Source organism: Peromyscus californicus, unplaced genomic scaffold, assembly GCF_007827085.1.
Source record: "Peromyscus californicus insignis strain IS unplaced genomic scaffold, ASM782708v3 Scaffold_10__1_contigs__length_136768540, whole genome shotgun sequence".
Classification (NCBI taxonomy): Eukaryota; Metazoa; Chordata; class Mammalia; order Rodentia; family Cricetidae; genus Peromyscus; species Peromyscus californicus.
In genome coordinates, this window is record NW_026294391.1 from 4,458,202 (window position 1) to 4,484,339 (window position 26,138).

General features: G+C 41.0%; 2 protein-coding genes across 3 annotated transcripts in view; both read left to right on the forward strand.

Moving 5' to 3' along the window:
• The first annotated feature begins 2,717 nt into the window (after positions 1 to 2,717).
• Efhc2 (EF-hand domain containing 2) overlaps positions 2,718 to 26,138 on the forward strand; it is a 268,118-nt gene continuing 244,697 nt past the window's right edge. The window contains exons 1-3 of one of the 2 annotated variants that reach the window (XM_052736180.1): positions 2,718 to 4,536; positions 7,311 to 7,370; positions 22,807 to 22,944. In XM_052736180.1, the coding sequence (XP_052592140.1) occupies positions 22,876 to 22,944 (69 nt within the window). In that variant the 5' untranslated portion in view covers positions 2,718 to 4,536; positions 7,311 to 7,370; positions 22,807 to 22,875. The remainder of the gene's footprint in view (positions 4,537 to 7,310; positions 7,371 to 22,806; positions 22,945 to 26,138) is intronic. The other variant, XM_052736023.1, reaches the window with a different exon arrangement.
• Positions 13,154 to 14,812, forward strand: LOC128109115 (mortality factor 4-like protein 1). Its single transcript, XM_052736311.1, has one exon. It carries the CDS (start codon positions 13,198 to 13,200, stop codon positions 14,065 to 14,067), a length of 870 nt encoding a protein of 289 aa, XP_052592271.1. The 5' UTR covers positions 13,154 to 13,197; the 3' UTR covers positions 14,068 to 14,812.

The window sequence follows — 26,138 nt, forward strand, 5'->3', positions numbered from 1 at the left end:
AAACACTACAGATTCAGCATGCGTCTCTAAGACACTTCCCCAGTCCTGGAAGTATTGATGTCTGATTCATCACAGATACCATTCTTGGCCTCCAAGAGGGTAGCAGAGATACAGGCCCACTCACAAACCACCTCATGATATCTATCCTTCTGCAGTCTGAAGGCCTGGCTTCCAGTTCTGCTTCTTAGAGTTGAACAACAGTTGACTTAGGGTTTTCTATTGATGTGAAAAGACACTGTAATCACAGCAACTCATAAGAAAAACGTTTAATTGAGGGGGCTCACTTACAGTTTCAGAGATTCAGTCCATTATCATCTTATCATCAAGATGGGGAGCATGGTGGTATGCAGACAGACGTGGTGCTGGAGCTGAGAGTGCTACATCTTGCAGGCAACAGGAAGTCAAATGACAGTCACACTGAGGGAAGCTTGAACAAAAGAGACCTCAAAGCCCACCCCCACAGTGACACACTTCCTCCAACAAGGCCATACCTCCTAATAGTGCCACTCCCTTTGGGAGCCATTTTCTTTCAAGTCACCATACCAGTGTATACTGTACCACGATAATGGGCTCTTCATTGGTGTTAGTACTGATTTTTTCTTCAAACTGCCATAGTCCCTGAAAAAGAGACAATCACAGATAGAAAGGGGTAGGGCCTGGTGGGGTTGCAGGCCTGTGGAATGTTATTGATGGGACATCCACAGGTAGGCTCAGTAGGTCCTTGATGTAATTGTCACTGCTTACATGCTGTTCCATACAGCATGGGATGTAGATACCTGCTCCCTCAGCCTTTTAACTTGCTTTTCATTGACTAAGCACTGCAAGGATCTGTGGATCTGTGCAAGCCTCTGTCTCTGTCTCTCTCTCCGTGTGTGTGTGTGTGTGTGTGTGTGTGTGTGTGTGTGTGTGTGTGTGTGTGTGTCTGTATTGATAGGGCTTGAACTCAGGGCCTTTTATATGCTGGTAATATCAGACTCATAAAACTAGTGGGGAATGTTGAGGCTGGTGACTGATGAGGAATGCCTGCAATCCTACTAATTCTGGAGGATGGATAGCTCAAACTCTGCTTGAACTACAGAATGAGTTCAAGACCAGTCTGGGAAACTTAGTGGCAATGTGTCTCAAATTAAAAGGAAAAAGAGGGATAGGGAGCTGACAAGGTGTCTCAGTGTGTAAGGGCCTTGGTCCTAAGTCTGACAACCTGACTTTGATACCTAGAACCTACATAATGGAAGGAGAGAATTGATTTCTGTAAGTTGTCCTCTAACTTATGTCCTCTAATGGCACATGTGTGTCATTGTACATGCACACAAACACACAGAATAAAAGTTAAAAAAAAAAAAAGAAAAGAAAATGAGGTTAGGGATGTAGCTCCATGCTAGAGTGCTTGTCTAGCATGTAAAAAGTTCTGAGTTCAATCACTAGTTTCACCAAAATCAGTTAGTTGGAAAATGTTCCCTCTTCTCTATTTTGAATTTTTTGTAGCTTTGATAGTACTTCTTTTTAATGATATTTAACAAAATTTTCCTGGAATTCATGTGGGATTGGGGATTACTTCTTGAGAATTTTAAAGTTACCAATTCAATTTCTCTAATAGTTAAAGGATTATTCCAATTATCTATTTCATATTGGTTAAGCTGCTGTTTCAAAGAAATTGGCCTATTTCACTTAATTGATCAAATGCATGTGTATAGAGTTTGCATTATGCCCTTTTTATTCTTTGAATGTCTGTAGGGATTATAGTGATATCCTGTGTGGCACTAGTAATCTGTGTCTTCTCTTTGTTAGTCTTTGCAAGCCTTGCTAGGAATCTGTGGATCCTATTTCTCTTTTCAAAGAACCAGCTCCAACTTTACTGATTGTTTTCCATTGTTTTTCTGTTTGCAATGCCATTTATTTTTGCTCTCATTTATATTGTGGCTTCTGGGTTTATTTTGCTTTTCTTACTAATTTTTTTAAAAAAATATTTGAGACAGGATCTTACAATGTAGCCCAGGGTGGACTCAAACTCAGGGTCCTCCTGTTTCAGCCTTCACAGTAGAGGAATTATAGGCATACAGGCATGTACTCCATACCGTGTCGGCCTTCATGTTTTTTTTTCAGATCTGGGAATTGAAACTAGGAACTCTTGAATGGTAGGCAAATGCTCTACCATTATGTCATATCTTCAGTCCACGCATAGTTTTTTAAAGGTGATTAGGTGACTGATTGAGATTTTCTTCTTTTTAATGTAAGTATCTATCACAATCTAACATTTTCCTTCTTAGCACTGGTTTAGGATCTCACAAATTTTGATGTGTTCTATTTTTTTTACTGTCATTGAACTAAACCTATTTTTGTAAACTTTAAGTCTTTGTTATTTGGAAGTATGCCTTTTGCTTTTAAGTGCATTGATATCAGATGAGAGGCAACTTTCATCTCAATCATAATAGAAATCAAACTGAGACAGAAAAAGGGCAAACTTTCCAGGCAAATCTTTAATTGAAAGCCAACATGATGGTACATCCCTCTTATCCCAGAATTTGAGAAGCAGTAGCAGAAGGAACATGAGTACAGGGCCAGCCTGGCTGCAGAGTGAGACCTTGATTCAAACAACAACAAACAAACAAACAAACAAACAAGATATGAAGGGGGAGGGAGAATAATGGGTGAGAGATAATTGGGAAGGGCATGGAAGGGGAAGAACAAGGAGGGGTAGGGAAGGGATAGCTAACATTAAAGATATTTGAACCTTTAATCCCAGCACTCGGGAGGCAGAGTCAGGCGGATCTCTGTGAGTCCAAGGCCAGCCTGGTCTACAAAGTGAGTCCAGGACAGGCACCAAAACAACACAGAGAAACCCTGTCTCGAAAAAAAAAAAAAGATATTTGAAGAGGCCATATAGAAACCCCCTATCTTATAAACTAGCTATTGTCAAAATTATTAAGGCCACTCCACGTAGTTAAAAGGAAGGTTTATTTAGTGGCATAACTTACAAATGAAGGGATAGGTAGGTCGCAGGGTCTGGGAAAGACATAGCGCAGTCCAGCGGTGTTCTCTGGAGAACTCTGATCGGTCTATCTCCAGCGCATCTTCAGGGTCCTCTCTTGGCCCCGCCTTGTAGTTACCGAAGCCTCAATGGGGGTTGGAACTTCCAGATCAAGGTTGGAATGGCTACCCACTACATCTCCCCCTTTTGTCTAAATAAGAAGTTTCTAACCTAATACAAGACTATATACAAGGAAAGGTTATCAAATATTGTCCAGGGGTAAAAGAGGATTAATGACCTAGATAAGATGGAACTACAACCAATGCAAACAATATTAAGCAAAAAACACAAACTAAAATCCAGAGAAGTCGCCGGGCGGTGGTGGCGCACGCCTTTAATCCCAGCACTTGGGAGGCTACACAGAGAAACCCTGTCTCGAAAAAACCAAAAAAAAAGGTGTGCACCACCACTGCCTGGCATTGTCCTTGAATTGTTATTAGAAAATGTCATAGACTGTATAGGTTATAAAGGACGGAAATTACTTTCTAGCAGTTCTAGAAACTGGGAAGCCCTATGACCAAGGTGCCAGTAGATTCCATTGCCAATTTTCTGCTTCCTGTTGCAAAATGACTTTAGTGTCCTCACACAGTGAACGGGGCAAACAACCTCCCGTAGGCCTCTTTAATAATAGCGTGAATCCTACTCAACAGAGCTCTTGAGCTAATCATCCTCAACCCCAAACACCACCAGTTTAGGGATTAGGATCTCAACATGAATTTGGGGAGACAGAAACACACAGACTATAACAATTGTTAAGTTTAAATATATTCTTCTAAACTGTTAGTTGCTTAGTTCTAGACTAAATAATCAAGAAAAGAATGACAAATCTGTTTTCTTATATATGCTCCTTTTCATATTCCTCTTCTTCAACCTATTCATATACTTTTAAAAATATTATACGTAGGGTGTGGTATAATCATTTGGAAGGCTGGGGCAGAAGGGACTTGACTTCCAGACAAGTCTGGGCTCATAGCAAGATCCTGTCTCAAAATGTACTATAAACAAGTCTGTGACCTTCATATCATGGGCTATGTCCAAGTTTGCATGGCATTCACAGCCTTTGAATCATTACTCTTGCACAATTGTCACAGTCACTACCATTGAAAAGACTGAAGCAGAGCAAAGGAATGCAACTCAGTGTCTGAGAGAGAAAACACAATCTCCATGCAACTGTGTTTAGAGAAAAGCAAAAACAAAAATAAAATTGCCAGCCTGAATAATGATTGTACCACAGTGTAAGGAGATGAAAAATAAATGAAACCTTTTCCAAATTCTGGGACTTAATCCATTTTGTGAATGAGAATTTTGACAGAGAACTCCCATTAAGCAAGCCTGGACAATTTATAGGATCAATTTTGGCGTCTAAAACCAGAGGATAGAATTAAAACCTGCTGTAACAGATGATTCATGTACTAGTGTCACCATCCTGTACCTGTGTGAATATGGAAATGATTCCACTTGGTGGCTGCCTGAGTATCAGTTTCTCCTGCAACATTAGGGAGAGACAGGTAAGTTCCATATCTTTCTGTTGCTTGGCTCTCAATAAACAACAGGCGTTTCATTTTTATTTGTGTCTTTATCTGAACTTACATTTTTCTTTCCCAAATGTAGCTATTGTTCACTATCATTCATTATGGCATTACAAGTCTACCTTGAGTGGCGGTTATAACAACCTGCCACTTAGAGATCTTTATATAAATTCCCCCTCTCAAAAGCACTGAAAGCACAAAAGGCATCAGAATGTGGGTAGTCTGTGCCACATCAAAAATCTTGATTTGCCTATGCAGCCTATGAGACCAGAATCCCCACCTATTTGAGATGACCGATTGCTATCTAAGATGAAAACTCTGTCCATTCTTTACACAGAGCTATTAGTAAGGTGTATGGTCTGTAAATAGATAAATTATCAATAAGTGCAACCTCCAAATTTGGGAAGAAGCCATTGTGAAGTGACTCCTTCTTTGGACCTGCTATCTTGTGATTCTTTGGATGCTTCTCCTCATCCAGAAAAATTAAAATAAAAACATCATTCACTTACTATAAAGCCCTTGGGCATAACATGACATTTATAATGTATAAAGTATGCATTTTGTATTTATTTATCATGTATTTCCTCTGGTTAAAAAAAACTGAATATGTAATCTACAACATCCAAATAAACGATTTGACATATTTTATACAACACATGTTCAAGTAATTAATTTTTCTCATGGAAATGTCATACCATTTAACTCATAGCTATGAGCCAAATATTTCTGCAGGAGTATGTAATGAATATATTCATAGCCACAGATTCCCCTACTAATTCTGCCCTCAGATATAATTTAAAGGGACAGAATTAGAGTCTTTTGCACTCTAATTATCAAATGCTTGATGCATAGTAGCTTGTCAATAACATGATTGACCCATTTGGCAGATTCTACCACATCTTATGAATTTACATTGTTGCCTGGTCTTATTGGAATCTCACTCTATTACTAAATATAACTATGTATGATGTGTTTTGAGAATACTTGGTTGCCAAGAAACATAGCAAAATAATTATGTATACACAGGAACAAGCAATGATACAGAACCCAACGTAGAGCAGGGAGCACCTACATCATTTAGGTTGCTTCTAGCAGCAGGTAACAGAAATAAGATACAAAGTGATTTAAAAGATGGAAATCCATTGCCATGATCAAAAGCAGATCAAACTTAAGCTCTGCACAGGCAAACACTTGTTCAAAGAGGTTGAAATCACCAATTAATAAGTATTCCTGGAGGCTCAGTGCTTAAGAGCACATACTGTTCTTAAAGAGAACCTGGACTCCCTTGGCCACAACTCAAGCTCTAGGAGAATGGACACTGTCTTCTGGCCTCCAGGGGCACTTGCACACATGGTACACACAATAATAATCTCCTCAGTGAACTGAGGAAGTGAGGACAGAATGGGAGAACGTGGTCAGTCCTCACCAAGTTTGTAGTTTTTAAAGGTTATACATCAAAACCTCGTGAAGGGTAGAGTAGGATATAGTTGCTTGTTATAATGCTTGCCTAAAGCAAGGCCCTGGCTTTGATCTTCAGCCTCACAACAGAAGTGAGACCCTGGGTTTTTCTGTGTATTTGTTTGTTTTTAAAAAGAAATCTTGTTACCTAGTCTCTCTCTGTTTTTAATTTTAATTCATTCTAGGGTCTCACTATGTACAAAGAGCTAGCCCAGAACTCACTCTGTAACCTAAATTTGAACTTGTAATGTGTACTTGAACTTGCAATGTTTCTGCCTCAGTACCCTGAGTGCTGGGATTCCAGGCATGAACCACCTTGTCCAGACTCCCCTATAGGTTCCATACCTTCTTCAGCTAAACTTGATTTGGGAAGGAGGAGGAGGAGCCCTATCCTCCTCTTCAGTTGTTATTGAAATTAATGTGGATATATTGGCTGCATCATACAGGATTCCCATGTCTTCCATATTTACTTAACATTTTTCTGAAATGACATAAAAAAGTGACTTAGTGGAGTTGGGGAAACAGTTCAATTGAGAAAGTACTCACATGAAGCATACATACATGTAAGCATACATGAAGTCCTAGGTTCAATCCCCAGCACCACGTAAGATCAGGAGTGGTGGTACATTCCTATAATTTCAGCATTCAGGAGGTACAGGCAGAAGGATTCAGAGTTCAAGGCTACCTTTGGCTACATAGCAAGTATTAGGCCAGCTTGGGCTACATGAACTTTTCTGAAAAGAAAAAAAAACAACAACAACAACAAAAAAAACAATTGGACAGAAAATCCTGTGTGCAAGGCTCGGATATCATGATTGAACACCAGATTTATAAGACAAAGAAATGGTGGCTGGGTGGGTCATCTCACTGAAGGACCCTTTTTGGGGCTCACTTGTGCAGGGGGACAAAAAAAGGGGCTGTTGACTGAAACAGAGTAACTTGGGGAAGAAAATCAAGCAGGCTTCAGGCTCCGTGCTCCAGTCACCTTCTATGTAACACGTTACAAGCCTTTGGGTGGGGCTAGAAGACAAAAAGCTATGTTTGTAGCTTTCTGGAAGAATGATGCCCTTTAAAAAAGTCCTACTTTCCATAAAGTTTGGAACCAAACATCAGGGAAAGAAAAGTCACTCATATGAAACAAACAAACAAAAGAAATAGCATTGTCTTTTTATTTCTTTAGCTGCCCTATCTTTTCCCATGCATATGCTATATAAAGTTTTTCCTATGAAAAATTGGGTCATTCCTTTGCTGTTGTTTTGGTCAGAATTTGAATTTTTATTACTGTTGTTTTGTAGATGTTTCTCATGAAAAATGGAGCCATTTGCGTGTGACTCTTGGTCCTGCGTTTTCCATGGGTAAGCATTTCCCCCATGCTATTAAAGTCTTCTGATGCAAAAACTCTAGATTTAAAATTTTTTGCTCATTAAAGCTTTTTATCTTAATTTTTTGTTGTTTTTGAGACAGAGCCTAGCTGTGAAGCCCAGGGTGGCCTCCAGCATGTTACAATATCCTTCTACCTCAGCATCCCAAATGTTCACATTACAGGTGTGAGCCATCATGCCCGGCTATGTAAACATGGTTCTTTTATTAACACATATGAATTTCATGTATAAATGGAGTTCAGTACAATGTTTTTATATATCCATATACTGGCTAAATCCACCCTCTGTTTTCCTACCCCTGCCCCTGCACCCAGCCTAATCCAGAAAACTGACATGACATAATTGTGTTCTGTAACTGCCACAACTGATTTAACAATCTCTTGTTTCTTATTCTTTTAATGTATTTTTTCCAAAATGGATTCTTTCAAAAACAGTCTTTCAAAATTTGCAGACCAAAATGTGCATATCTAAAGAATACAATTCAATGAGTTTTGATAAAGGCAAACATATGCTAATCCAGATGAGTGTTTCCCTTATCCCTCAATGTGCACTCATGTCTCTTTCCATTCAGGCCTCTATCTCCCTTACAACTACTGTTAACTTTTATCACACAGATTTGTTTGGTTTATTCTTGAACTTCATGTAAGGGCCATTGTGTAGTATATATCTTTTTATGGCTGACTCCTTTTTTATACCACAATTATTTTGAGAGTCGCCCGTGATGTGTCTGTCAGCAGTCCATGACTTTTCATGGCTAGTAATATTCCCTTGTATAGATATACAGCAATTTGTCTCTTTGCTCTGTCACCAGCTGATAAGCCTTTCAGTTCCTTCCCATCTGAGTCTAGTATGAATAGCACTAAACATTTTTCTCTTCAAATCCATTTTAATGGGATGTTTAATAGTAGTAAAATGATAGATGGCTTAGTAATGATCTCTCTCTCTCTCTCTCTCTCTCTCTCTCTCTCTCTCTCTCTCTCTCTCTCTCTCCTTCTTCCCCCTCTTATTCTGTGGTAGGGAAACTCAGGGCCCCTAACTCCTAATCCCAATTTTTCTCCTTCTCCTCTTCCTCCTTTGCTTCCCTCTTTTTTTTTTTTTTTGTTTTCGTCCTCCTCTTCCTTTCCTTTCTCTTTTTTTTTTTGAGACAGTCTCAGCATGTAGCACTGGCTGGCTTCAAGGTCTGTTCCTCCTGCCTCAGCCTCTCAAGTGCAGGTATTCCAGGTTATTCATCATCATGTCTGGATTTCTTTTAGTTTTGTATGTTTATGGGTGTTTTGCCTGTATGTAATGACTGCACCAAGTGCATGCCTGGTGCCTGTGGAGGCTAGAAAAAGGCATCAGATCTCGTAGAACAGGAGTAGATGGTTTCAAGCCACCACATGGGTGGTAGGAATCCGAAAGAGCAGCCAGTGCTTTTAGTTGCTGAGCCCTCTCTCCAGCCTCCATTTTTCTCTTTTAAGGGAAGATACAGAAGCTGAGTGTATGACTCAGTGGCAGTGCACTTACTTTGCAAGGTCCTGGGCAGGACCCACAGCAGTGGAGAGAGGGGAGGAATGTAGTTAACAGACCCCAGCCAGGGTAGATGGGGAGAAGATAAAAAATGAGAACAAAGGGGTTTTTGAAGAAGATAACCCAAGGGGAAAATTAGTTTTTAAATAAGTACAGAAAAGAAGAATTAAAATTGGGCAAGGGAGAGGTAATAAACAAGCAAACATACAGTTTTGGATCAGGGCGTTTTGTAAGGAGAGCCAGAAGGCATTTTCATTTAAACACTAAGTATTGTTTCTGTTCCACACGCCCTTAATTGAGGCCCTTGCTGAATGTAGGACATAGACTTGTGGGAGACTGGCTACATGGTCACACCAAACAAGATAGAATTCAGGGTGTGTATCAAAAAGGCAGGGTTGTGCTCTCTCTCTCTCTCTCTCTCTCTCTCTCTCTCTCTCTCTCTCTCTCTCTCTCTCTCTCCCTCTCTCTCTCTCTCTCCCCCTCTCTCCCTCTCCCACCTTCTCTCCCTCTCTGTCCCTATGTCTCTCTCTCTCTCTCTCATGTTTGTGTGTGTGTGTGTGTGTGTGTGTGTGTGTGTGTGTGTGTGTGTGTGTGTGTGTGTATCTGTCTACAGTTACATGGAAGTCTTCCCAGTGTCAGGACTACAGACTTACGATGTCTGCATGGCCTATACACCAGAGAAATAGTTGAATCCACATTAATATTTTCTGATTTTTGTGCAAAATTTCAGGAGTTACATGTCTTTGAACAGAGATAGAAGGAAGCCAGGAAAAGCAAGACCATTCCAGGTGCTTTGAGTTACTGATCCAATCCAGAGCCTTGCACAGTGTGATGGTTTAAATGAAAATGGCCCCCATTCAACTCAGGTAGTTTCATTATTGGAGGTGCTGCCTTTCTGAAGTAGGTGTGACCCTGTTGGAGGAAGTGTGTTGCTGGGGACTTTGAGATTTCAGAAGCTCAAGCCAGGACTACTCACTTACTGTCTCTTCCTATTGCCTGCAGATCAACTCTCAGCTCCTTCTCCTGCACAATGTCTGCCTGCATGCTGCCATGATCTCTGCCATGATGATAATGGACTTAACCTCTGAACTTTAAGCCAGACCTCAATTAAATATTTTCCTTTATAAAAATTGCTGTGGTCATGGTATCTATTCACAGAAATAAAACCCAAAGTAAGACCCATAATGAGCCACTTCCAGAACCCTGATGTTTTGTCTTAAAGAGATTTTTCAGGGAGCCAGGTAGAGTGATGCATGCCTATAATCCCAGTACTTGGGAGGCTGAGACAGGGTGATTGCCATGAGTTTGAGGCCAAGCCAAGACCTTGTCTCAAAAAACAAAACAAAGGAGCTTGAGGGAGTTAAGAGCACTTACTGTTCTTATAGGGGTGCAGAGGACCCAGGTTCAGTTCCTAGCACCCACATGGCAGCGCACAACTGCCTGCAATTCCACTTCCAGATCTGACTCCCTCTTCTGACCTCTGTGGACTCCTGCATGCATGTGGCATGCATAAATTCACATACATACATAAATACATGGAAAAATTTAACTGAAATGAGGAAACACACACACACACACACACACACACACACACACACACACACACACGGAGAGTGGAGATTCTCAAATTTGGGAAGTCTATTTTTTTTTTTTACTTTTAGTGATGTTACTGCCATTTAAACATAGAGTATCTGTTTTCTGTTAAAACTAGAGAAGAGACACAAAAAATAACTCTAAGAAATTGGAGGAAGGAAGGACTTAGAATTCTGTAAGGCACATGGGAAGACATTATTAATAAAGTTCTGTGGGCTTTATGGAATTCTTACCTCATTATTGGATGGTTAAAACTGTGAAAGGAGAGAGGAAAAGAGGCCACAGATACAAATACTGAAAGATGGAGAATGTTTATTTGGTCCATAAATCCCAGGGGAAAGACTGGGGCTGTAGCTTAAGGGGAAAGCACATATTTAACATTTGCAAGCCTTGGGTTCAACCTCCATCACAACACACACACACACACACACCCACACACCCACACACCCACACACACACACACACACACACACACACACCAGGGAACATAACCTTGAGAAAGACAGTATAGTTTACAAAAATTCTGATTGTAAAAGAGGAACAATGTCTTGATGTGAGAACTATAATCAAATATATCTTGATGAACTTAGAGGAATAAAAGTGCTATGCATATTCAAAGCATCATTATCATTCATTCCTTAAGGGAAATAGTGCAGCCTCACCATTAAAACACACCTGAACAGAAATGGAGTTAACTAATTCCACAGTAGCTATGGTTCACAAAATACAAACCCCAATTCCACTGAGGACAGGGTGAGATTAACATTGCATGCATGGGTCCCACAGGGGCATGACATATTATGTCTGCTTCTTCCAATTCCCAAAAGTGTATCCCTTCAATTTACTATTGGGAAAATCTCAAATGGTATGTATGAAGGCACAGCATCTGCTTGGTTTCAGGGCATGAGTTAGAGCACACATTAACCCTTCCAGAGACTTGCTGAAGTCAGAGGTGGTGGTGCACAGCTAATATCCCAGCAGTTAGGAGAATGAGGAAGAAAAGTTCCTGTGAGTTTAAGGATGTTAGCCTGCCCAATGTAGTGAGTTCAGGCCACACTGAAATACATAGTCAAACCTTATTTCAAATTAAAAAAAAAAAGATCAAAAGGAAGGAAAGGAGAGGGGGCAGAAACAGACAAAGAGACAGAGGGAGACAAAGAGAGAGACACACAGAGTTAGTTCAAATTTTCATCTATTCAATGCCTTGCAGGAATCAGGGTGGAGTAGGGAGTGTTTCAAATTCAGCTGTCTGAGATAAATTGGGACAATATGTGGGTATAAAAAGGGAATGAGATTATTGAAAAGTCCACCTGTAATTATAACCCTGGGGAGGCCAGTACAGAAAGACAGTGAGTTTGAGACTAGCCTGGGATATTATCTAGACCTTTTTAGTTATGTGCATTCCTGTTGGGTTGTTTAACACTCACAACCCTGTGGAATAGGGTATGATGGTTATTCTTCTCAGGCTGTCCAACAGAATTAAAAGGAATTAACTAAAAACCAAAAATAGAGGCCACATCTGTGAGCGATTGTTACTTAATTTGAAGTAGGAAGATCTACTTCTAATACATATCTTCAAGGTAGAAAGACATACCTTGAATCCAGATCTAATCTGGGCCCCTCCTTCTGTTGGAAGCCTATATAAGAACATGGAAGAAGGAAGCTTTTGCTCTTTGTTTGCTTGCCCTTCTCTTGCTAGCGAGTCCATTCCTTCATTTGCATTAGAGCCTATTTCTTTGGTATTCCAGCCTACTCTGAGGCCAGCTGAGACTTCTAGCCTCATGGATTGAGCAATTCCTAGATTCTTGGACTTTCTGTTCATAGGTAGCCATTGTTGGATGTGTGTGTGTGTGTGTGTGTGTGTGTGTGTGTGTGTGTGTGTGAGAGAGAGAGAGAGAGAGAGAGAGAGAGAGAGAGAGAGAGAGAGAGAGAGAGATTCATTCTATAAGTTCTGTTACTCCATAGAATCCTGACTAATGCATAGAGCTTTCTTTACAAAGTAGTAACCTGATACTTGGAGTGTGTATAGAACTTGGCCAGTGTCATACAATGGAATAGAGATTTATCTGACTCTACAAAGCCTGAACAGGGAGCACTGGTCACTCACTGTCAGTTTTCTTTCTATTTCTGTGATAAAACATTCTAATTAAAAGCACCTTGTGGGAGGAAAGGGTTTAATTAGCATATACTTCCATGTCACAGTCCATAACTTAAGGGAAGTCTGGGCAGGAACTCAAGCAGAGACCATGAAAGAATATTGCTTATTCCTCATGGATTGTTCAGCCTACTTTCTTATATAATTCAGGACCAGCTTTCCCAGATTGGCACCACCCACAGTAGTCTGAGCCCTCCCCAATTAACTATCAATCAAGAAAATACCCCTACAGGCTTACCCACAGACCACTGAAATTCCCTCTTCTCAGATGACTCAAATTTGTGTCAAGTTGACAAAATTTAACCAACACAACCAATTCCTTGTCAACTTGACATACAAACGCATCACTATTAAATTATAACCTTCATGTGCTTGTTTATCCTCAAGATCTCATGTTTTTATCAAACTATAAAACACAGTATAACTTAAGTCCCGTGGTCTTTAAAAATGTCAAACATTGTGACGCTAAGTTGGGTGGGGTAGAGAGTAGGGGGCAGTAGTCGGGGGTGGTGGGAGAAGGAGGAGGCGGCGAATCACTTATAAATGGCGCCCAAGCAGGACCCGAAGCCCAAATTCCAGGAGGGGGAGCAAGTGCTGTGCTTTCATGGGCCTCTTCTCTATGAAGCAAAGTGTGTAAAGGTTGCCATAAAGGACAAACAAGTGAAATACTTTATCCATTACAGTGGTTGGAATAAAAATTGGGATGAATGGGTTCCAGAAAGCAGAGTACTCAAATACGTGGACACCAATTTGCAGAAACAGCGAGAGCTTCAAAAGGCCAATCAGGAACAATATGCAGAGGGCAAGATGAGAGGAGCTGCTCCAGGAAAGAAGACATCTGGTCTGCAACAGAAAAATGTTGAAGTGAAAACAAAAAAGAACAAGCAGAAAACACCTGGAAATGGAGATGGTGGCAGTACCAGTGAGATACCTCAGCCTCCTAGGAAGAAAAGAGCCCGGGTAGATCCTACAGTTGAAAATGAAGAAACATTCATGAACAGAGTTGAAGTTAAAGTAAAGATTCCTGAGGAGCTGAAACCATGGCTTGTGGATGACTGGGACTTGATTACCAGACAAAAGCAGTTTTTTTATCTTCCTGCCAAGAAGAATGTGGATTCCATTTTGGAGGATTATGCAAATTATAAGAAATCACAAGGAAATACAGATAATAAGGAGTATGCTGTTAATGAGGTTGTAGCAGGGATAAAGGAATACTTCAATGTAATGCTGGGCACTCAGCTACTCTACAAATTTGAGAGACCACAGTATGCTGAAATTCTTGCAGATCACCCTGATGCACCCATGTCCCAGGTGTATGGAGCACCACATTTACTGAGATTATTTGTGCGAATTGGAGCAATGTTGGCCTATACACCTCTAGATGAGAAAAGCCTTGCTTTATTACTGAACTAGCTACATGATTTCCTCAAGTACCTGGCGAAGAATTCTGCAACTTTGTTTAGTGCCAGTGATTATGAAGTGGCTCCTCCTGAGTACCATCGGAAAGCCGTGTGAGGGGTGTGCTCTCTCTCACTCGTGCTTGGATCTCTGTAAACAATTTGGTTCTTAGTCCTTCTCTTGTTACAAATGATGTACTTTGAAGACTGTTAGTGTATAACAGAATTGATGTTTGTTTTCTGTTTGATTTTAAACAGAGAAAAATAAAAATAAAAGGAGTGCCTGCTCCTTTTTTCTTTCTTTTTTCATTTCAAAGTTTCTACCAGTGTATTCAGTGATGGACAACAGAGAGACATGCTGTAGAGTGTTTTATTGCCTAGTTGACAAAGCTGCTTTTGAATGCTGGTGGTTCTGTTCCTTTGACACTACGCACTTTTATAATATGTGTTAATGCTCTATGACAAAATGCTCTGATTCCTAGTGCCAAAGGTTCACTTCAGTGTATATAACTGAATACTCATCCATCTGTGCTCTTTTTTTTTTTAATGGTGCTTAAAGAGCCCATCCTTTGCAAGTCATCCATGTTGTTCCTTAGGCATTTTATCTTTGCTTAATTGTTAAAGAATGGTGGCTTGTTTCATGGTTTTTGTATTTGTGTCTAATGCACGTTTTAACATGATAGACACAATGCATCGTGTAGCTACAGTTTTATGGAAAAGTCAATCTTGTAGGAATTGTTTTTCAGATCTTCAATAAATTTTTCTTTAAATTTCAAAAAAAAAAAAAAAAAAAGTCAAACATTGCCGGGCGGTGGTGGTGCATGCCTTTAATCCCAGCACTCGGGAGGCAGAGCCAGGTGGATCTCTGTGAGTTCGAGGCCAGTCTGGGCTACCAAGTGAGTTCCAGGAGAGGCACAAAGCTACACAGAGAAACCCTGTCTCAAAAAACCAAAAAAAAAAAAGTCAAACATTTTAAATGCTTAAAGTACCATTACAATTTCCTAAGCCTCATAACTGTAGGCTCCTGTGAAATTAAAAAAACAAAAAAACAAGTTAAATTCTTTCTTACCAAGGCACAGTCATAACCAAATCAAAGCAAAGTCAACAATGTAAATAACTCAGTGTTCAACATCTTGAACTCGTGATCTTCTGGGTTCCAAAGAGCTTGTGTAGCGCCCCCCCCCCCCCCCACCTCTTCAGCTTTGTCATTTGCAGCACACAAAGTTTGCCTTCCAGGCTCAGGCTGCAGTCACTCTACACCTCACCTGCTGCTGTCCTTGGTGGTCATTCCACAGTACTGCCATCTCTAATATACTGTGTTCTCTACTGGACCTTCATCAGTCTCCCTTAGACAACTCTTGACCTACCACATGACCTACCACATGATGCCAAGCCCTAGCTTCTATGACCCCTTCAATTCTTAAGCTTTCATGTCGCTAACACCAGTATCATGTGTGACTCTTACACATTGCCAAGTTTCATTGCCAGTTTGAGATGCCCCTTAACTCCCTGTGGACCACAGTTTCTGTGTACTAACCTCAAGGAAATTCTCCCCGGAAGATTTTACCTCTGTGATGCTGGTCTCATTAATTGCAGCTGATTTCTCAGAACCAGCTGAGCAGCATCAATTGACCCAGTATGAGTAAAGCAAAGGTTTCATTGCAGATGGTTATGAGCCACCATGTGGTTGCTGGGAATTGAACTCAGGACCTCTGAAAGAACACCCAGTGCTCTTAATCACTGAGCCATCTCTCCAGCCCGTTAAACTCTTTTAAACACAAGAATCTTTGTAGGGCTCACAGCTACTCATAAAACAAGTGATGATCTCACCATCAAAAAAGTGTAGTTTGAAACTATTTTTTTCCTTTCAGTACTAGGTATTGAATCCAGTGCCTTGTCCACACTAGACAAGCGTTTTACCACCGAGCTATATCCACCTATTGTTTGGATCTTAAATATCTCCCAAATGCCCATTTGATAAAGGCTTGGGCCCCAGATTATTGTGTTTGGGGGTAGGTTGGTAGACCATTTGGAGATAGGGTTTAGTGAGAGGTCTTCAAGTCACTAAGGGTGTTCCCTTGAGGGAGACATTAGAACCTCAGCTTCATTCTCTTGCTCTGAGCTAAATGGCTTTATTCTGCTACATACTTTCACCATGGTGTGTTGTTTCAGTACAGGCCCAAAGCCAGGGAGTCCATTAATCACTGACTGAAATCTCCAAATTTCTAAGTCAAAATAGAATTCCTACTTATAAGCTGATTTTTCTCAGGTGTTTTATAAGGGACAGAAAACCGGGTAACACAGATGAACAAAAGCAGAGAACAGGGTTATTAACAGAAAGTACACTGATTCTCACAGCCGTTTTCTCTGTATGTTGCATAACACAGTGTAAGGCTCCCAGGTCTCTTAGCAATTAGCACGTATCATTAAAATCTTATCTACAATTACACTCTCCAATTTAAATTCTAGTTGCAAGGTTTTTTGTTTTTTTCCTGGTCTTTGTATCCCTGAACACATGAGTACTTTGGAGACCCAGAGAATAGACAAGCCCCACAGGGGATGTGCTATCCCAAATCACACTGAATATTTGTTGAGAAGGTGAAATTTTAAAATGAATCTTTGAAGGTGATATTCCTTCACACTGAAACACAAATTTGCAGGTTGGTGAACTGTTACTGTTAGTTTGGCCAATGTGTCTATTTTAGTAACACAAAATTAGCCTTGAAAAGAGCCAAGGAAGTAATGGGACCCAATAGCAGGGTGAATGAGTCTGTTGGAAGCCATCAGATCCACCTCTGAGCCATAGATATAAGGACATTTTTCAAACAAAACAAACTGTTCCTGTATTTCTTAGATTATTTGGGAGCAAACTGAGGTTATAGCACTAGAATACACAGACAGAAATGTACCATTTTTGGTCTGGGGATATAGCCTCGTTGGAAAGCCCTTTTCAGAGCATGTGTGAGGCAACTGGGTCCATGGATTCTATTACCAGCACTGAAAAATGGAAGAGAGACATACTCATTTGTTGAGTCCATCCCTTTCTGGGATTGAGCTATTTAGTTATAAAATAGCATCCTGATAATTTCTCAAATTCTCCTGGACATTTAGGAAAATAAATAAGTCTTCTCTTTTGGAACAACTTTTGGCCTGCAAATGACACAAAAGTCATATAAGCAGGAAATAGTTGAGGCCCTAAGAGGTCTCTGATCCATGAAATTTTTTTTTATATTGTGTTCATCTTGTGTGAACAATTTTATACAATAAAGATCATATTTGTTGTGTTACCCCATAATATTATATTTATTGATCAACAGAGGATAGATATTTCAGTGTCAAGCATGAGCAGTTGCTGTGGATATCGCTCTGTGTAAATAAAATGCTGATTGGCCAGTAGCCAGGCAGGAAGTATAGGCAGGACAAGCAGAGAGGAGAATTCTGGGAAGTGGAAGGCTGAGGCAGAGAGACACTGCCAGCCGCCACCATGACAAGTGAGATGTAAGGTATCAGTAAGCTACAAGCCACGTGGCAACTTATAGACTAATAGGAATGGGTTAATTTAATATATAAGAACAGCTAGAAAGAAGCCTGAGCCATTAGGCCAAACAGTTTAAATAATATAAGCTTCTGTGTGTTTATTTTATAAGTGGGCTGTTGGACTGACAGGGCTTTGCAGGGCTGGAGAGAAGCTCTCCAGCTACAAGCTGTTGACATCTTAAGGGCTCTGTAGTATGTCCATCATGTGTCTTTTTTTTATCATCTCCCTCCCCTTTTCATAGACACTGAAGTCATCTTCCTCCCCTATCCCTTCATTCCCCACTTCCTCCCCCCAACCCCTTTCCACAAGGTCTCACTATATAGCCCAGGATGTCCTTGGACTCCTGATTTTTCTGCCTTATCCTGCCAAGCACCAGAGTTACAAATGCATGCCTACATGATGGGCATTTTATGTTTTATTTTCCCCTGTGGTAAATAATACCCATCACAATTGAGGCCTGCGTTTCAAACACAAATTCTACACTATATCTTATGATGGTATAACTTCTACTGAATTTAATTCTCATAGAAGGATTTGTGAATTAAAATATTATCATTAGATATTTTAGTGTACAACTTTTTGTGTTACTGGTGATTGAGCCCAGAGCCTTGCACATGCTAGGCAAAATCTCTACCATAGAGTTGCACCCCTAAACAAATGATCTCATTATGGGTGGGGAGTTGAGGTGAAAGAGGTTGATGACCAAAATTAGTAAGCAGCTACACCATGTATATTGGTTTTTAAACTTAGTGCCCTTCCCTATCTGTCTCTCCTTTGTCCTCCCCCTGCTTTTTGACTGTGTTCTTTGCAACTAAGAGAAATCAGTGTGACATGTGACAAGTAGGGGCATGCGACTGAATGCTTTGCATTCATAATACAGAAGAGGTCATCATGCCAGACCTGTCAGGTTAAGCAGGCAACCCAGTGCCAGGAGTCACTTGTTTTTAGGTTTCATGGAGTATGAGAAAACCAATCCCTATTTCTTAAAGCCACCGTGAATGTGCTTCTCTGTAACTTATAGCAGAAAACATTCCTACTTGTTATGTTCCCTTTCCTCTGTTCTTTCTTCTTTTTCTAGTGCTGCTGATGTAACCTAGGACCTTGTGCATTTTAGGCATGCTCTCTACTATTGAGCAACACCCTTAGCACCAGGATGGATTTTGGCAGCCCAATAAATAGGACTCTTGGTGAAATGCAGTCCCTAGAGTTGGACATGTGAGCATCTTCTTCCTCAAGGTTGTAGTAATTACATAATGTATGATTGCATGATCTGAATTTCTGGAACAGACAAGGTTACTTTATACTAGAAGAAAATAGAGTAGTCATTTCTTCTGAGAATGGGGCTAAGGACTAACTAGGGAATAGTATTGTAGATGTAACCAACCCTGTTATTAAATAAGAAACACAGAACCAATGCAAAGAAGAAAGCCAAGAGATCAGAGCTAAGAGCTAAAACCTTACCCTTCCTCCTGCGGTGGTCCTACCTCTCCGAACCAGAGCTACCCCTGTGTTAAAGTCTTTATATAGAGTTCCTGTTCTGCCTTCTCATTGGTTGTAAACCCAACCACATGACCGTGTCGTCATGGCCTGTCTGTATAGACCTCCAGGTTTTCTATGATTAGTATTGAAATTAAAGGCATGTGTATCCAATAATGGCTGTATCCCTGAACACACAGAGACTTACCTAGCTCTGCCTACCAAGTGCTGGGATTACAAGCGTATGCCACCATGGCCTGCTTTCCTATGGCTTGCTAATAGCTCTGACCCCCGGGCAACTTTATTTATTAACATACAAATAACATTTTAATACAAATAAAATATCACCATATAGTATAAAAAAACTTTCTGAGGCTGAGAATTCAGTTCAGTGATAGGGCACTTGACCAGTGTGCACCAGGCCATGGAATAGATCCAAAACACACAAAAAAACCCCAAAATAATGGCTTTTGGCATCTTGATAGAAATTGGGGTTACAAAATGGCAGATGTTGCAATCAGGCTGTGCCCTGCTAAGTTACTGTATATTGTGTAAAGCAGTAGCTCTCAGGCTGTGCCTTGTCCTTGGTAAGTCCATTTTATAAGCAGTATCTGGCTCTGTTTTGAGTGTAAATACAGAATCAAACTGACTCTACATCATTGTGCACATAAGCACCATCACCTGTCCAGCACCATCCATACAGTACAGACTGATAACTTGTTCTTAGAAGTAAGAAGTACCACCTGGGACTGGAAAGACTGCTTAGTGATTAAGAGCATTAGTGCCTAAGAGCATTAGCTGTTCTTCTGAAGGACTTGGGTTCAATTTCCAGCACCCACATGGTGACTCACAACTGCCTGTAACTCTGGTTCCAGAGAATCTGATATTTTCTTTTGTCCTTTGTGGATACCAGCCCCACAGGTGGTATATAGACATACATGCAGACACTTGTATGTATGCATTACATAACTAACTAAAGAAATAATAAAATATTATTTGAAGAATGATTAAAAAGAAGAGAAGATATCACCCTATAAACATATCAAAATAGATCGGGACCATAAAGGTGTATTAAAACCACATCAGAAAAACCAGGCCTCCAAAGTCATGAAACACATCAGACAAAGGAAGGGTGCAAGACCCTCACCTGGAGACCCCATAAAGAGGATGGTACCTAACACTGCAGTGGTGACAGCTCCTACCAACCTGTAATCTGATCAATGTATATATCAAATGTCCCAGCTGTCCCTGGTTTGATGTGGGGTAGGTTACTTTAGCTTAGTTTCCCCTGATTGATGCTGTTCATACAAATTGCTTTCCATCCACCCATCCAATATTCTGGAGCAGTCTTGCAATTTGTCCCTCCATGGTCCTCCATCATGCATTTAACCTCCATGGCTTTCACTTCCATGGTCCTACACCTTGGTTTTGAAGTTCAACTCAACCTTAAAGCCCAGCTTTACCCTGTCACCTTGCAGCCCCTGCATCTCAACTCTGTGCCTCCAGCATTTCTCCAGATGAATTCATTAATACCTAAACACTGCAGGGACTCTCTTTATCTTTATGAGCTCTCTGTCTCTCCCTCTATTGAAGTGCCTTTGAACTCCCTGACCCCCACTTCAGCCATCCTTTGTAACCTTTTTATAACCTAATATAGCTAGCTAACTAGATATACAGACATATAGACAGAGAAACCATTGACAGATGTAATTGCTGTGTGTTGTGTAATATGATATGAGTGTTAATATCAGTAATTAATATTAGAATAAAAGAATTTGTATTTGCCAATAGCCAGTTATCAAGAGAATGTGAAAGTACTTGGAAAATTGCTGCCCACAAACTTATGACACTTATGAATTTATTATTATCCAATTTATTATTATTCAGTTGGGGAATGACACAAACATATCCGTCTGTTTCTTGTGGGAGCCCACAAAAGCTTCCTAGTAAGATTTGAGCTTGCTTTACACAGCAGGGCTGCATTATGGGATGGCTTGACCATGTGCATGGTTACCAGGTGTTTGGAATGGTCTGCACTTGGTTGTGCTGGGGGGAGGTCTTTTGCTCCACCTCTTTCCTTTAAAAGCCCTTTAGTAGATACAGAAGGGGCTGGTGGGTTTTGACCCAGGCCCTCCCGAGGCTAGCCTATGTTTCTAACTGTCTCTCTCCTCTATATTTCTATCTACATATTTTTCATTTCTCCCTGCTCAAGAGTACCCTGGGAGAAAAAGTGGGGGGCAGCTCCACCACAGTTTCTGGCATAGTGTTCTCATGGCAGTAGGCATTTATCAAAATTCAGTGAGTGGATACTAAAGCTCTGTGCATTTTATTATATATCAGTTTTATGTCAGAATAATAAAACTCTTGAAATAAATATGAAACTCCAATAAATGACATGCAAACTTACATACTGTGGGAGGAGGGGGGTCCAATTTACTTTCAAGTGTATCAAAACCTAAGATGGAAGCTCACATCTATTAACATGGCTACTAAATTTTTTTAAATGCAGAAACACAGTAACTGGTGTTGATGAGAATGTGTAGAATTGAAGCCCTTGTGTATTATTGGTGGGAATGGTAGATGATGAAAGTGCTATGGAAAACAATATGATGACTTCTCAAAAAATTGAAAATCAGGCCAGGTAGAGTGGCACACGCCTTTAATCCCATCACTTTAGAGGCAGAGGCAAGCTGATCTACATAGTGATAGCTACATAGTGAGACTATGCCTCGAAAAAACAAAACAAAACAAAAAATTGAGAATCAAATTATCTTGTAATATAGTGATCTCATTACTACACATACACCTATGCTAAATTCTGCCTTCTCAATTAGCTGGTAGAGTTTATTTCCCACTTGGACCTTAAGTGATGCAACCACCCTATTTTAAATTGCAATAAAAACTTGCAAAAGTCTCTATTACATGTGGTATACCTGGGCAACTGTCTTCCTTCCACCAGAATGGAGGCTGCCTGCAGGCAAGGGTTTTCCATTTTGCTTACTGCAATCATGGATGCTTAGGTTAGTGCCTGATACATAGTTGAAACTTAATACTTGTCTAATCATCTATAATGTGTAGGAAAAGTAAGGTCTGCAAGATCCACAGTTACAACAGAAGAATTTTTTTTTTTTTTTTTTTTTTTTTTTGGTTTTTCGAGACAGGGTTTCTCTGTGTAGCTTTGCGCCTTTCCTGGAACTCACTTGGTAGCCCAGGCTGGCCTCGAACTCACAGAGATCCACCTGGCTCTGCATCCCGAGTGCTGGGATTAAAGGCGTGCGCCACCACCGCCTGGCACAACAGAAGAATTTAATTCACCCTTGCCATGACTGAGAATGGAGACTATAGGCTGAGAAAGTAAGCAAATCCCTCCACCTGCTTATAAAAACTTCAATTATGTTCTTATGGAATTCAGAGAGCAGTCACCAAGACAGTTTAGGTATGTTGGTGCCTTTATTCTTTCCATCTTTCCTCCCTTCCTTCTACTCTCTCCCTTCCTCCCTCCCTTCTCCCTTCCTTCCTCTCATTCTTTTGTTTGTTTGTTGCTGGTGCTAGGGCTTGAGCCTAGGGCCTTCTGGGTGAAAGGCAAGAAGAACTCTATCACTGAGCTATACCCACGACTCTGTGTGATCCTTTTGAACCAGGAAATATCAAAAAAGTTGACTGTGGTGGGGCCAAGGGGAGAGTTGCTTCTCAAAGATTATAGGAGCTATAAACATTAAGAGAACATTTTTTCTCTCTCAGATATTGTAGCTACCCTCGCTCCCTCTGTTAGGGTCCTGGAGAAGTCCCACAAAAGACCATCATCCACATATGCAAACAGCAAGAGTGTTTATCTCAAGAAAGCTTCCAGTATGCTGGTGTCTCCTATTCCATATAAAGGTAAGACGGGGAAGACCCCAAGAGAGGCATGTGGGCACCTTTTAAGCATAGCCAAGGAGAGGTCCTAAGGCAGTTAGGTCATTTTAGATATGATTGGCTCAAGCAAGTGGCAATCATATCAGTACGTTTTAATTGGTCAGGGCTAGTTAGAGGCTGGTCAGGGTACAGTTTTCCATTTTGGGGCAGGCCTGGACAAGTCCCTGACTTTGTCCTTGAGCTTCTGGGGAGGCTGGCTATCCTAGTACGCACTGACTGTGGGGGCTGACTCAGTGACCCAGGCTTGGTGTGTCCTATCTCCCTTGTCCCTGCTGTCAGGCTGTCCCAGAAACTGCTTGCTCAGTCTCAGGAAACTGAAATTGAGGCCTGATCTCTGAGAGAAGACTGAGCAGCCTGTTATGGTATCTGCTCAGTCCTCTCACCTCCAATGGGAAGGGATTATCTTAGAGCATTGATCTTCTATCTAGGAGATCCAAAGCAATGGTTCTCAGAAGAGGAAGACGTGGAACAGCCTTACCGGGTGAACTCATGTATCACTTTTCCCAGTCTCTTTGCCCCAGGGTCAGCAAATCAGAATGGCCTAGGGTGCAGCGTAGATACCAATGATTTTTAGCAAGTTTCTGAAGTAAATCGGGAAACTCTCTTACTTAATTGCAAATCACTGGGCAAAGGCAATAGCCAATGTTAATTATTAAAGTTTAAAATGTACACTTCTAGCTAAGTGTGGTAGCACATGCCTGTAATGGCAGCACTGGAGAGAGGAATCAGGAAGGATCAGGGACAAGATTCATTGAAAAGGGCAGGGGAGCAAAAGATCACATTGATAAGTAAAAATCCCCTGGTAGTGAGTCACTCTACCGAAGTAATAAGTCAGATCAGGCCAAATTAATAAGTCCAGGTTTAATCTGAGCAGAGCATTCCTGGGTGATCCCAGGGAAAGAGAAGAAACCAGGAGGGAAAACCAGGAGGGGAAGTCTGTGAACCAGACCTTAAATACCCTCCAGGGGTGGAGCCACTGCTTGGCAGGCATTCTCAGGGGCAGGGTCTGAGGAGAGAGAGGTGGGACCGAGGTGGGGCTTCCACCTAAACACATATATGAAATGGAAATGGAAAAGAAAGTACTGGGAGTAGAAAGACACAGAGGAGGAAGTTGGAATGAAGAGGAAGGAGGACAAAGAACTAATAAACACCCCACCCCTCACCCATTGCCACTGGAGGCAGGTGTGAGAGCTGGTCCTGGGTCCATAGAGTGAGGTACTAGCCCTGCCCCTTACCAGCTGCAGCACACAGGAGAACAGGCCCTGAACTCCACCTGGACAGCACACTAGAGTTGACCCTGTTGTGTGTATGTGTGTGTGTGGGGGGGGGCACAGGTGAGCCAGTCCTGAGGGCATGAGAGCAGGAGAGCTGAATGCCCCCCCCCCCCACCTCATGCCCCTTACAACACTTGGGAGAGAGGGTCCTACACCTTGCCTGGGTAAAACAGTTACATTGGCCCTGGTGATGTCAGTGTGCGTGAACTGGATCTGAGGACCTGAGACCAGGAGAACTGGCCCCGCTCCTTGCTGTAGGCTGCCTTGGATGAACTAGCTGAGGCAGTGCTGGAGCTGGAGAGCTCACCCTGATGGTGAGGATGAGGGAGAGCTGGCGGGCTGACCAACCCGGCTACCACCTAGACCCAGAATGGCCCACCCCAACATCCACCCCATCTATGAACTGCTAGAGCATGTGAAGGGGATGAACCTACAGATTCAAAACAGCAGGATGTCCACAATACAGGACAACAACAGGACATCTAAGAGGAGCCCCAGAAAGAGCCCGTTATTGATAGTGTTGCAGAAGTCAGAGACCTGAAATCAGACCAATGAGTCACAGCAATGAACACTTACAAGTAAAGATGAGTGGACCAAAGGGTAAACTGTGTGATTCAACGTGCTTCACTACAGCTTCCTTTTTTCTTGTTTGTTTGTTTGTTTTGTTTTAGGGGGAGGCTGCATGGGCTGAGGGCGGATTCGAGGGGATGGGAAGATAAGTGGGATCAGGATGCATGATGTGAAATCCACAAAGAATCAATAAGTGTTAAATAAAACCCAAAGAATGAAAATAGAAGTGGGGGACTGGATGAAAAAAGGAGTAGATCAGTGAACAAGAAAATAATGGGAGTGAATATGACTGACATGTATAAAATTACATATATTTAATATATGCTAATAAAACTAAAATACACAAAAAAACAATAAAAACAAATAGTAAACAATAAAAATTTTGCTTGTAAAATGCCATGCCATGATGAACTCATTTGTAAGCTTTTATTACATATAATTAAATAAATGGCAAAAATAAAATTTCAAATAATCTAAAAAAACCAAAAAATAACAGTATATAAATCTCTGTTCAGTGATGATGGCTCATTCAGTTCTTTGTCAATTTTTAGAGGACTATTTTTTTATAGTCATCATTTAATTGTATTATTTATGTGGAGATGTAGGCTGTATAAGTGTTCATGAGTGTGTTCGTGTATATATGAAGGGCAGCAGTCAACGTCAGGTGTTTCTTTGGTTGCTTTCCACCTCATGCTTATATAGCAAGTACTTACAGCACTGAGCCCTATTCCCAGCCCCTTTCAGTAATCACTTTTAAAAGTGATAACCTTTGTATTCTAAATGGGATATAGCTTAGATTTACAAGAAATGAGGAGGATATCATTGGCTATGAAGCCAAAGACAGCAGTGAAGTTTTTTCAGTGTGTTTTTTGTTGTTGTTGTGTCTGTTTTCAATTTAACATCAATCCAGGAGATTAAAGATTGTAGGCAAAATTAAACTGTACAAGAGGCTAAATTTTACAAATATATTAAAATATTTGTGTAACAGTCTTCCTTTTAGGCCACCAACCAGCACCCAAATCATGACACAGAGACTTATTAGTTATGAATGCTTAGCCTTATCTTATACTTGTCCCACTAGCTCTCAAAACTTAACCTGTTTCTCTTCATCTACATTTTTTTAACCTTTCTTTCCTTCTGTATATCTTACTTTTACTGCTTCTTGTGTCTGTCTGTCTGTCTGTCTGTCTGGTGGCTGCCTGGCTTCTGGCCCCCGGCGTGTCCCTCTCTTTCTCCCTCATTCTCTTTCTTCTCTCTCTCTCGAACCTAGATCTCTCCTCCTACTTATTCTCTCTGCCTGACAGCCCTGCCTAT

What these genes read in the sequence shown, in the direction of transcription:
- LOC128109115 (XM_052736311.1), top strand. Translation starts at nt 13,198, where the DNA reads ATGGCGCCCAAGCAGGACCCGAAGCCCAAATTCCAGGAGGGGGAGCAA.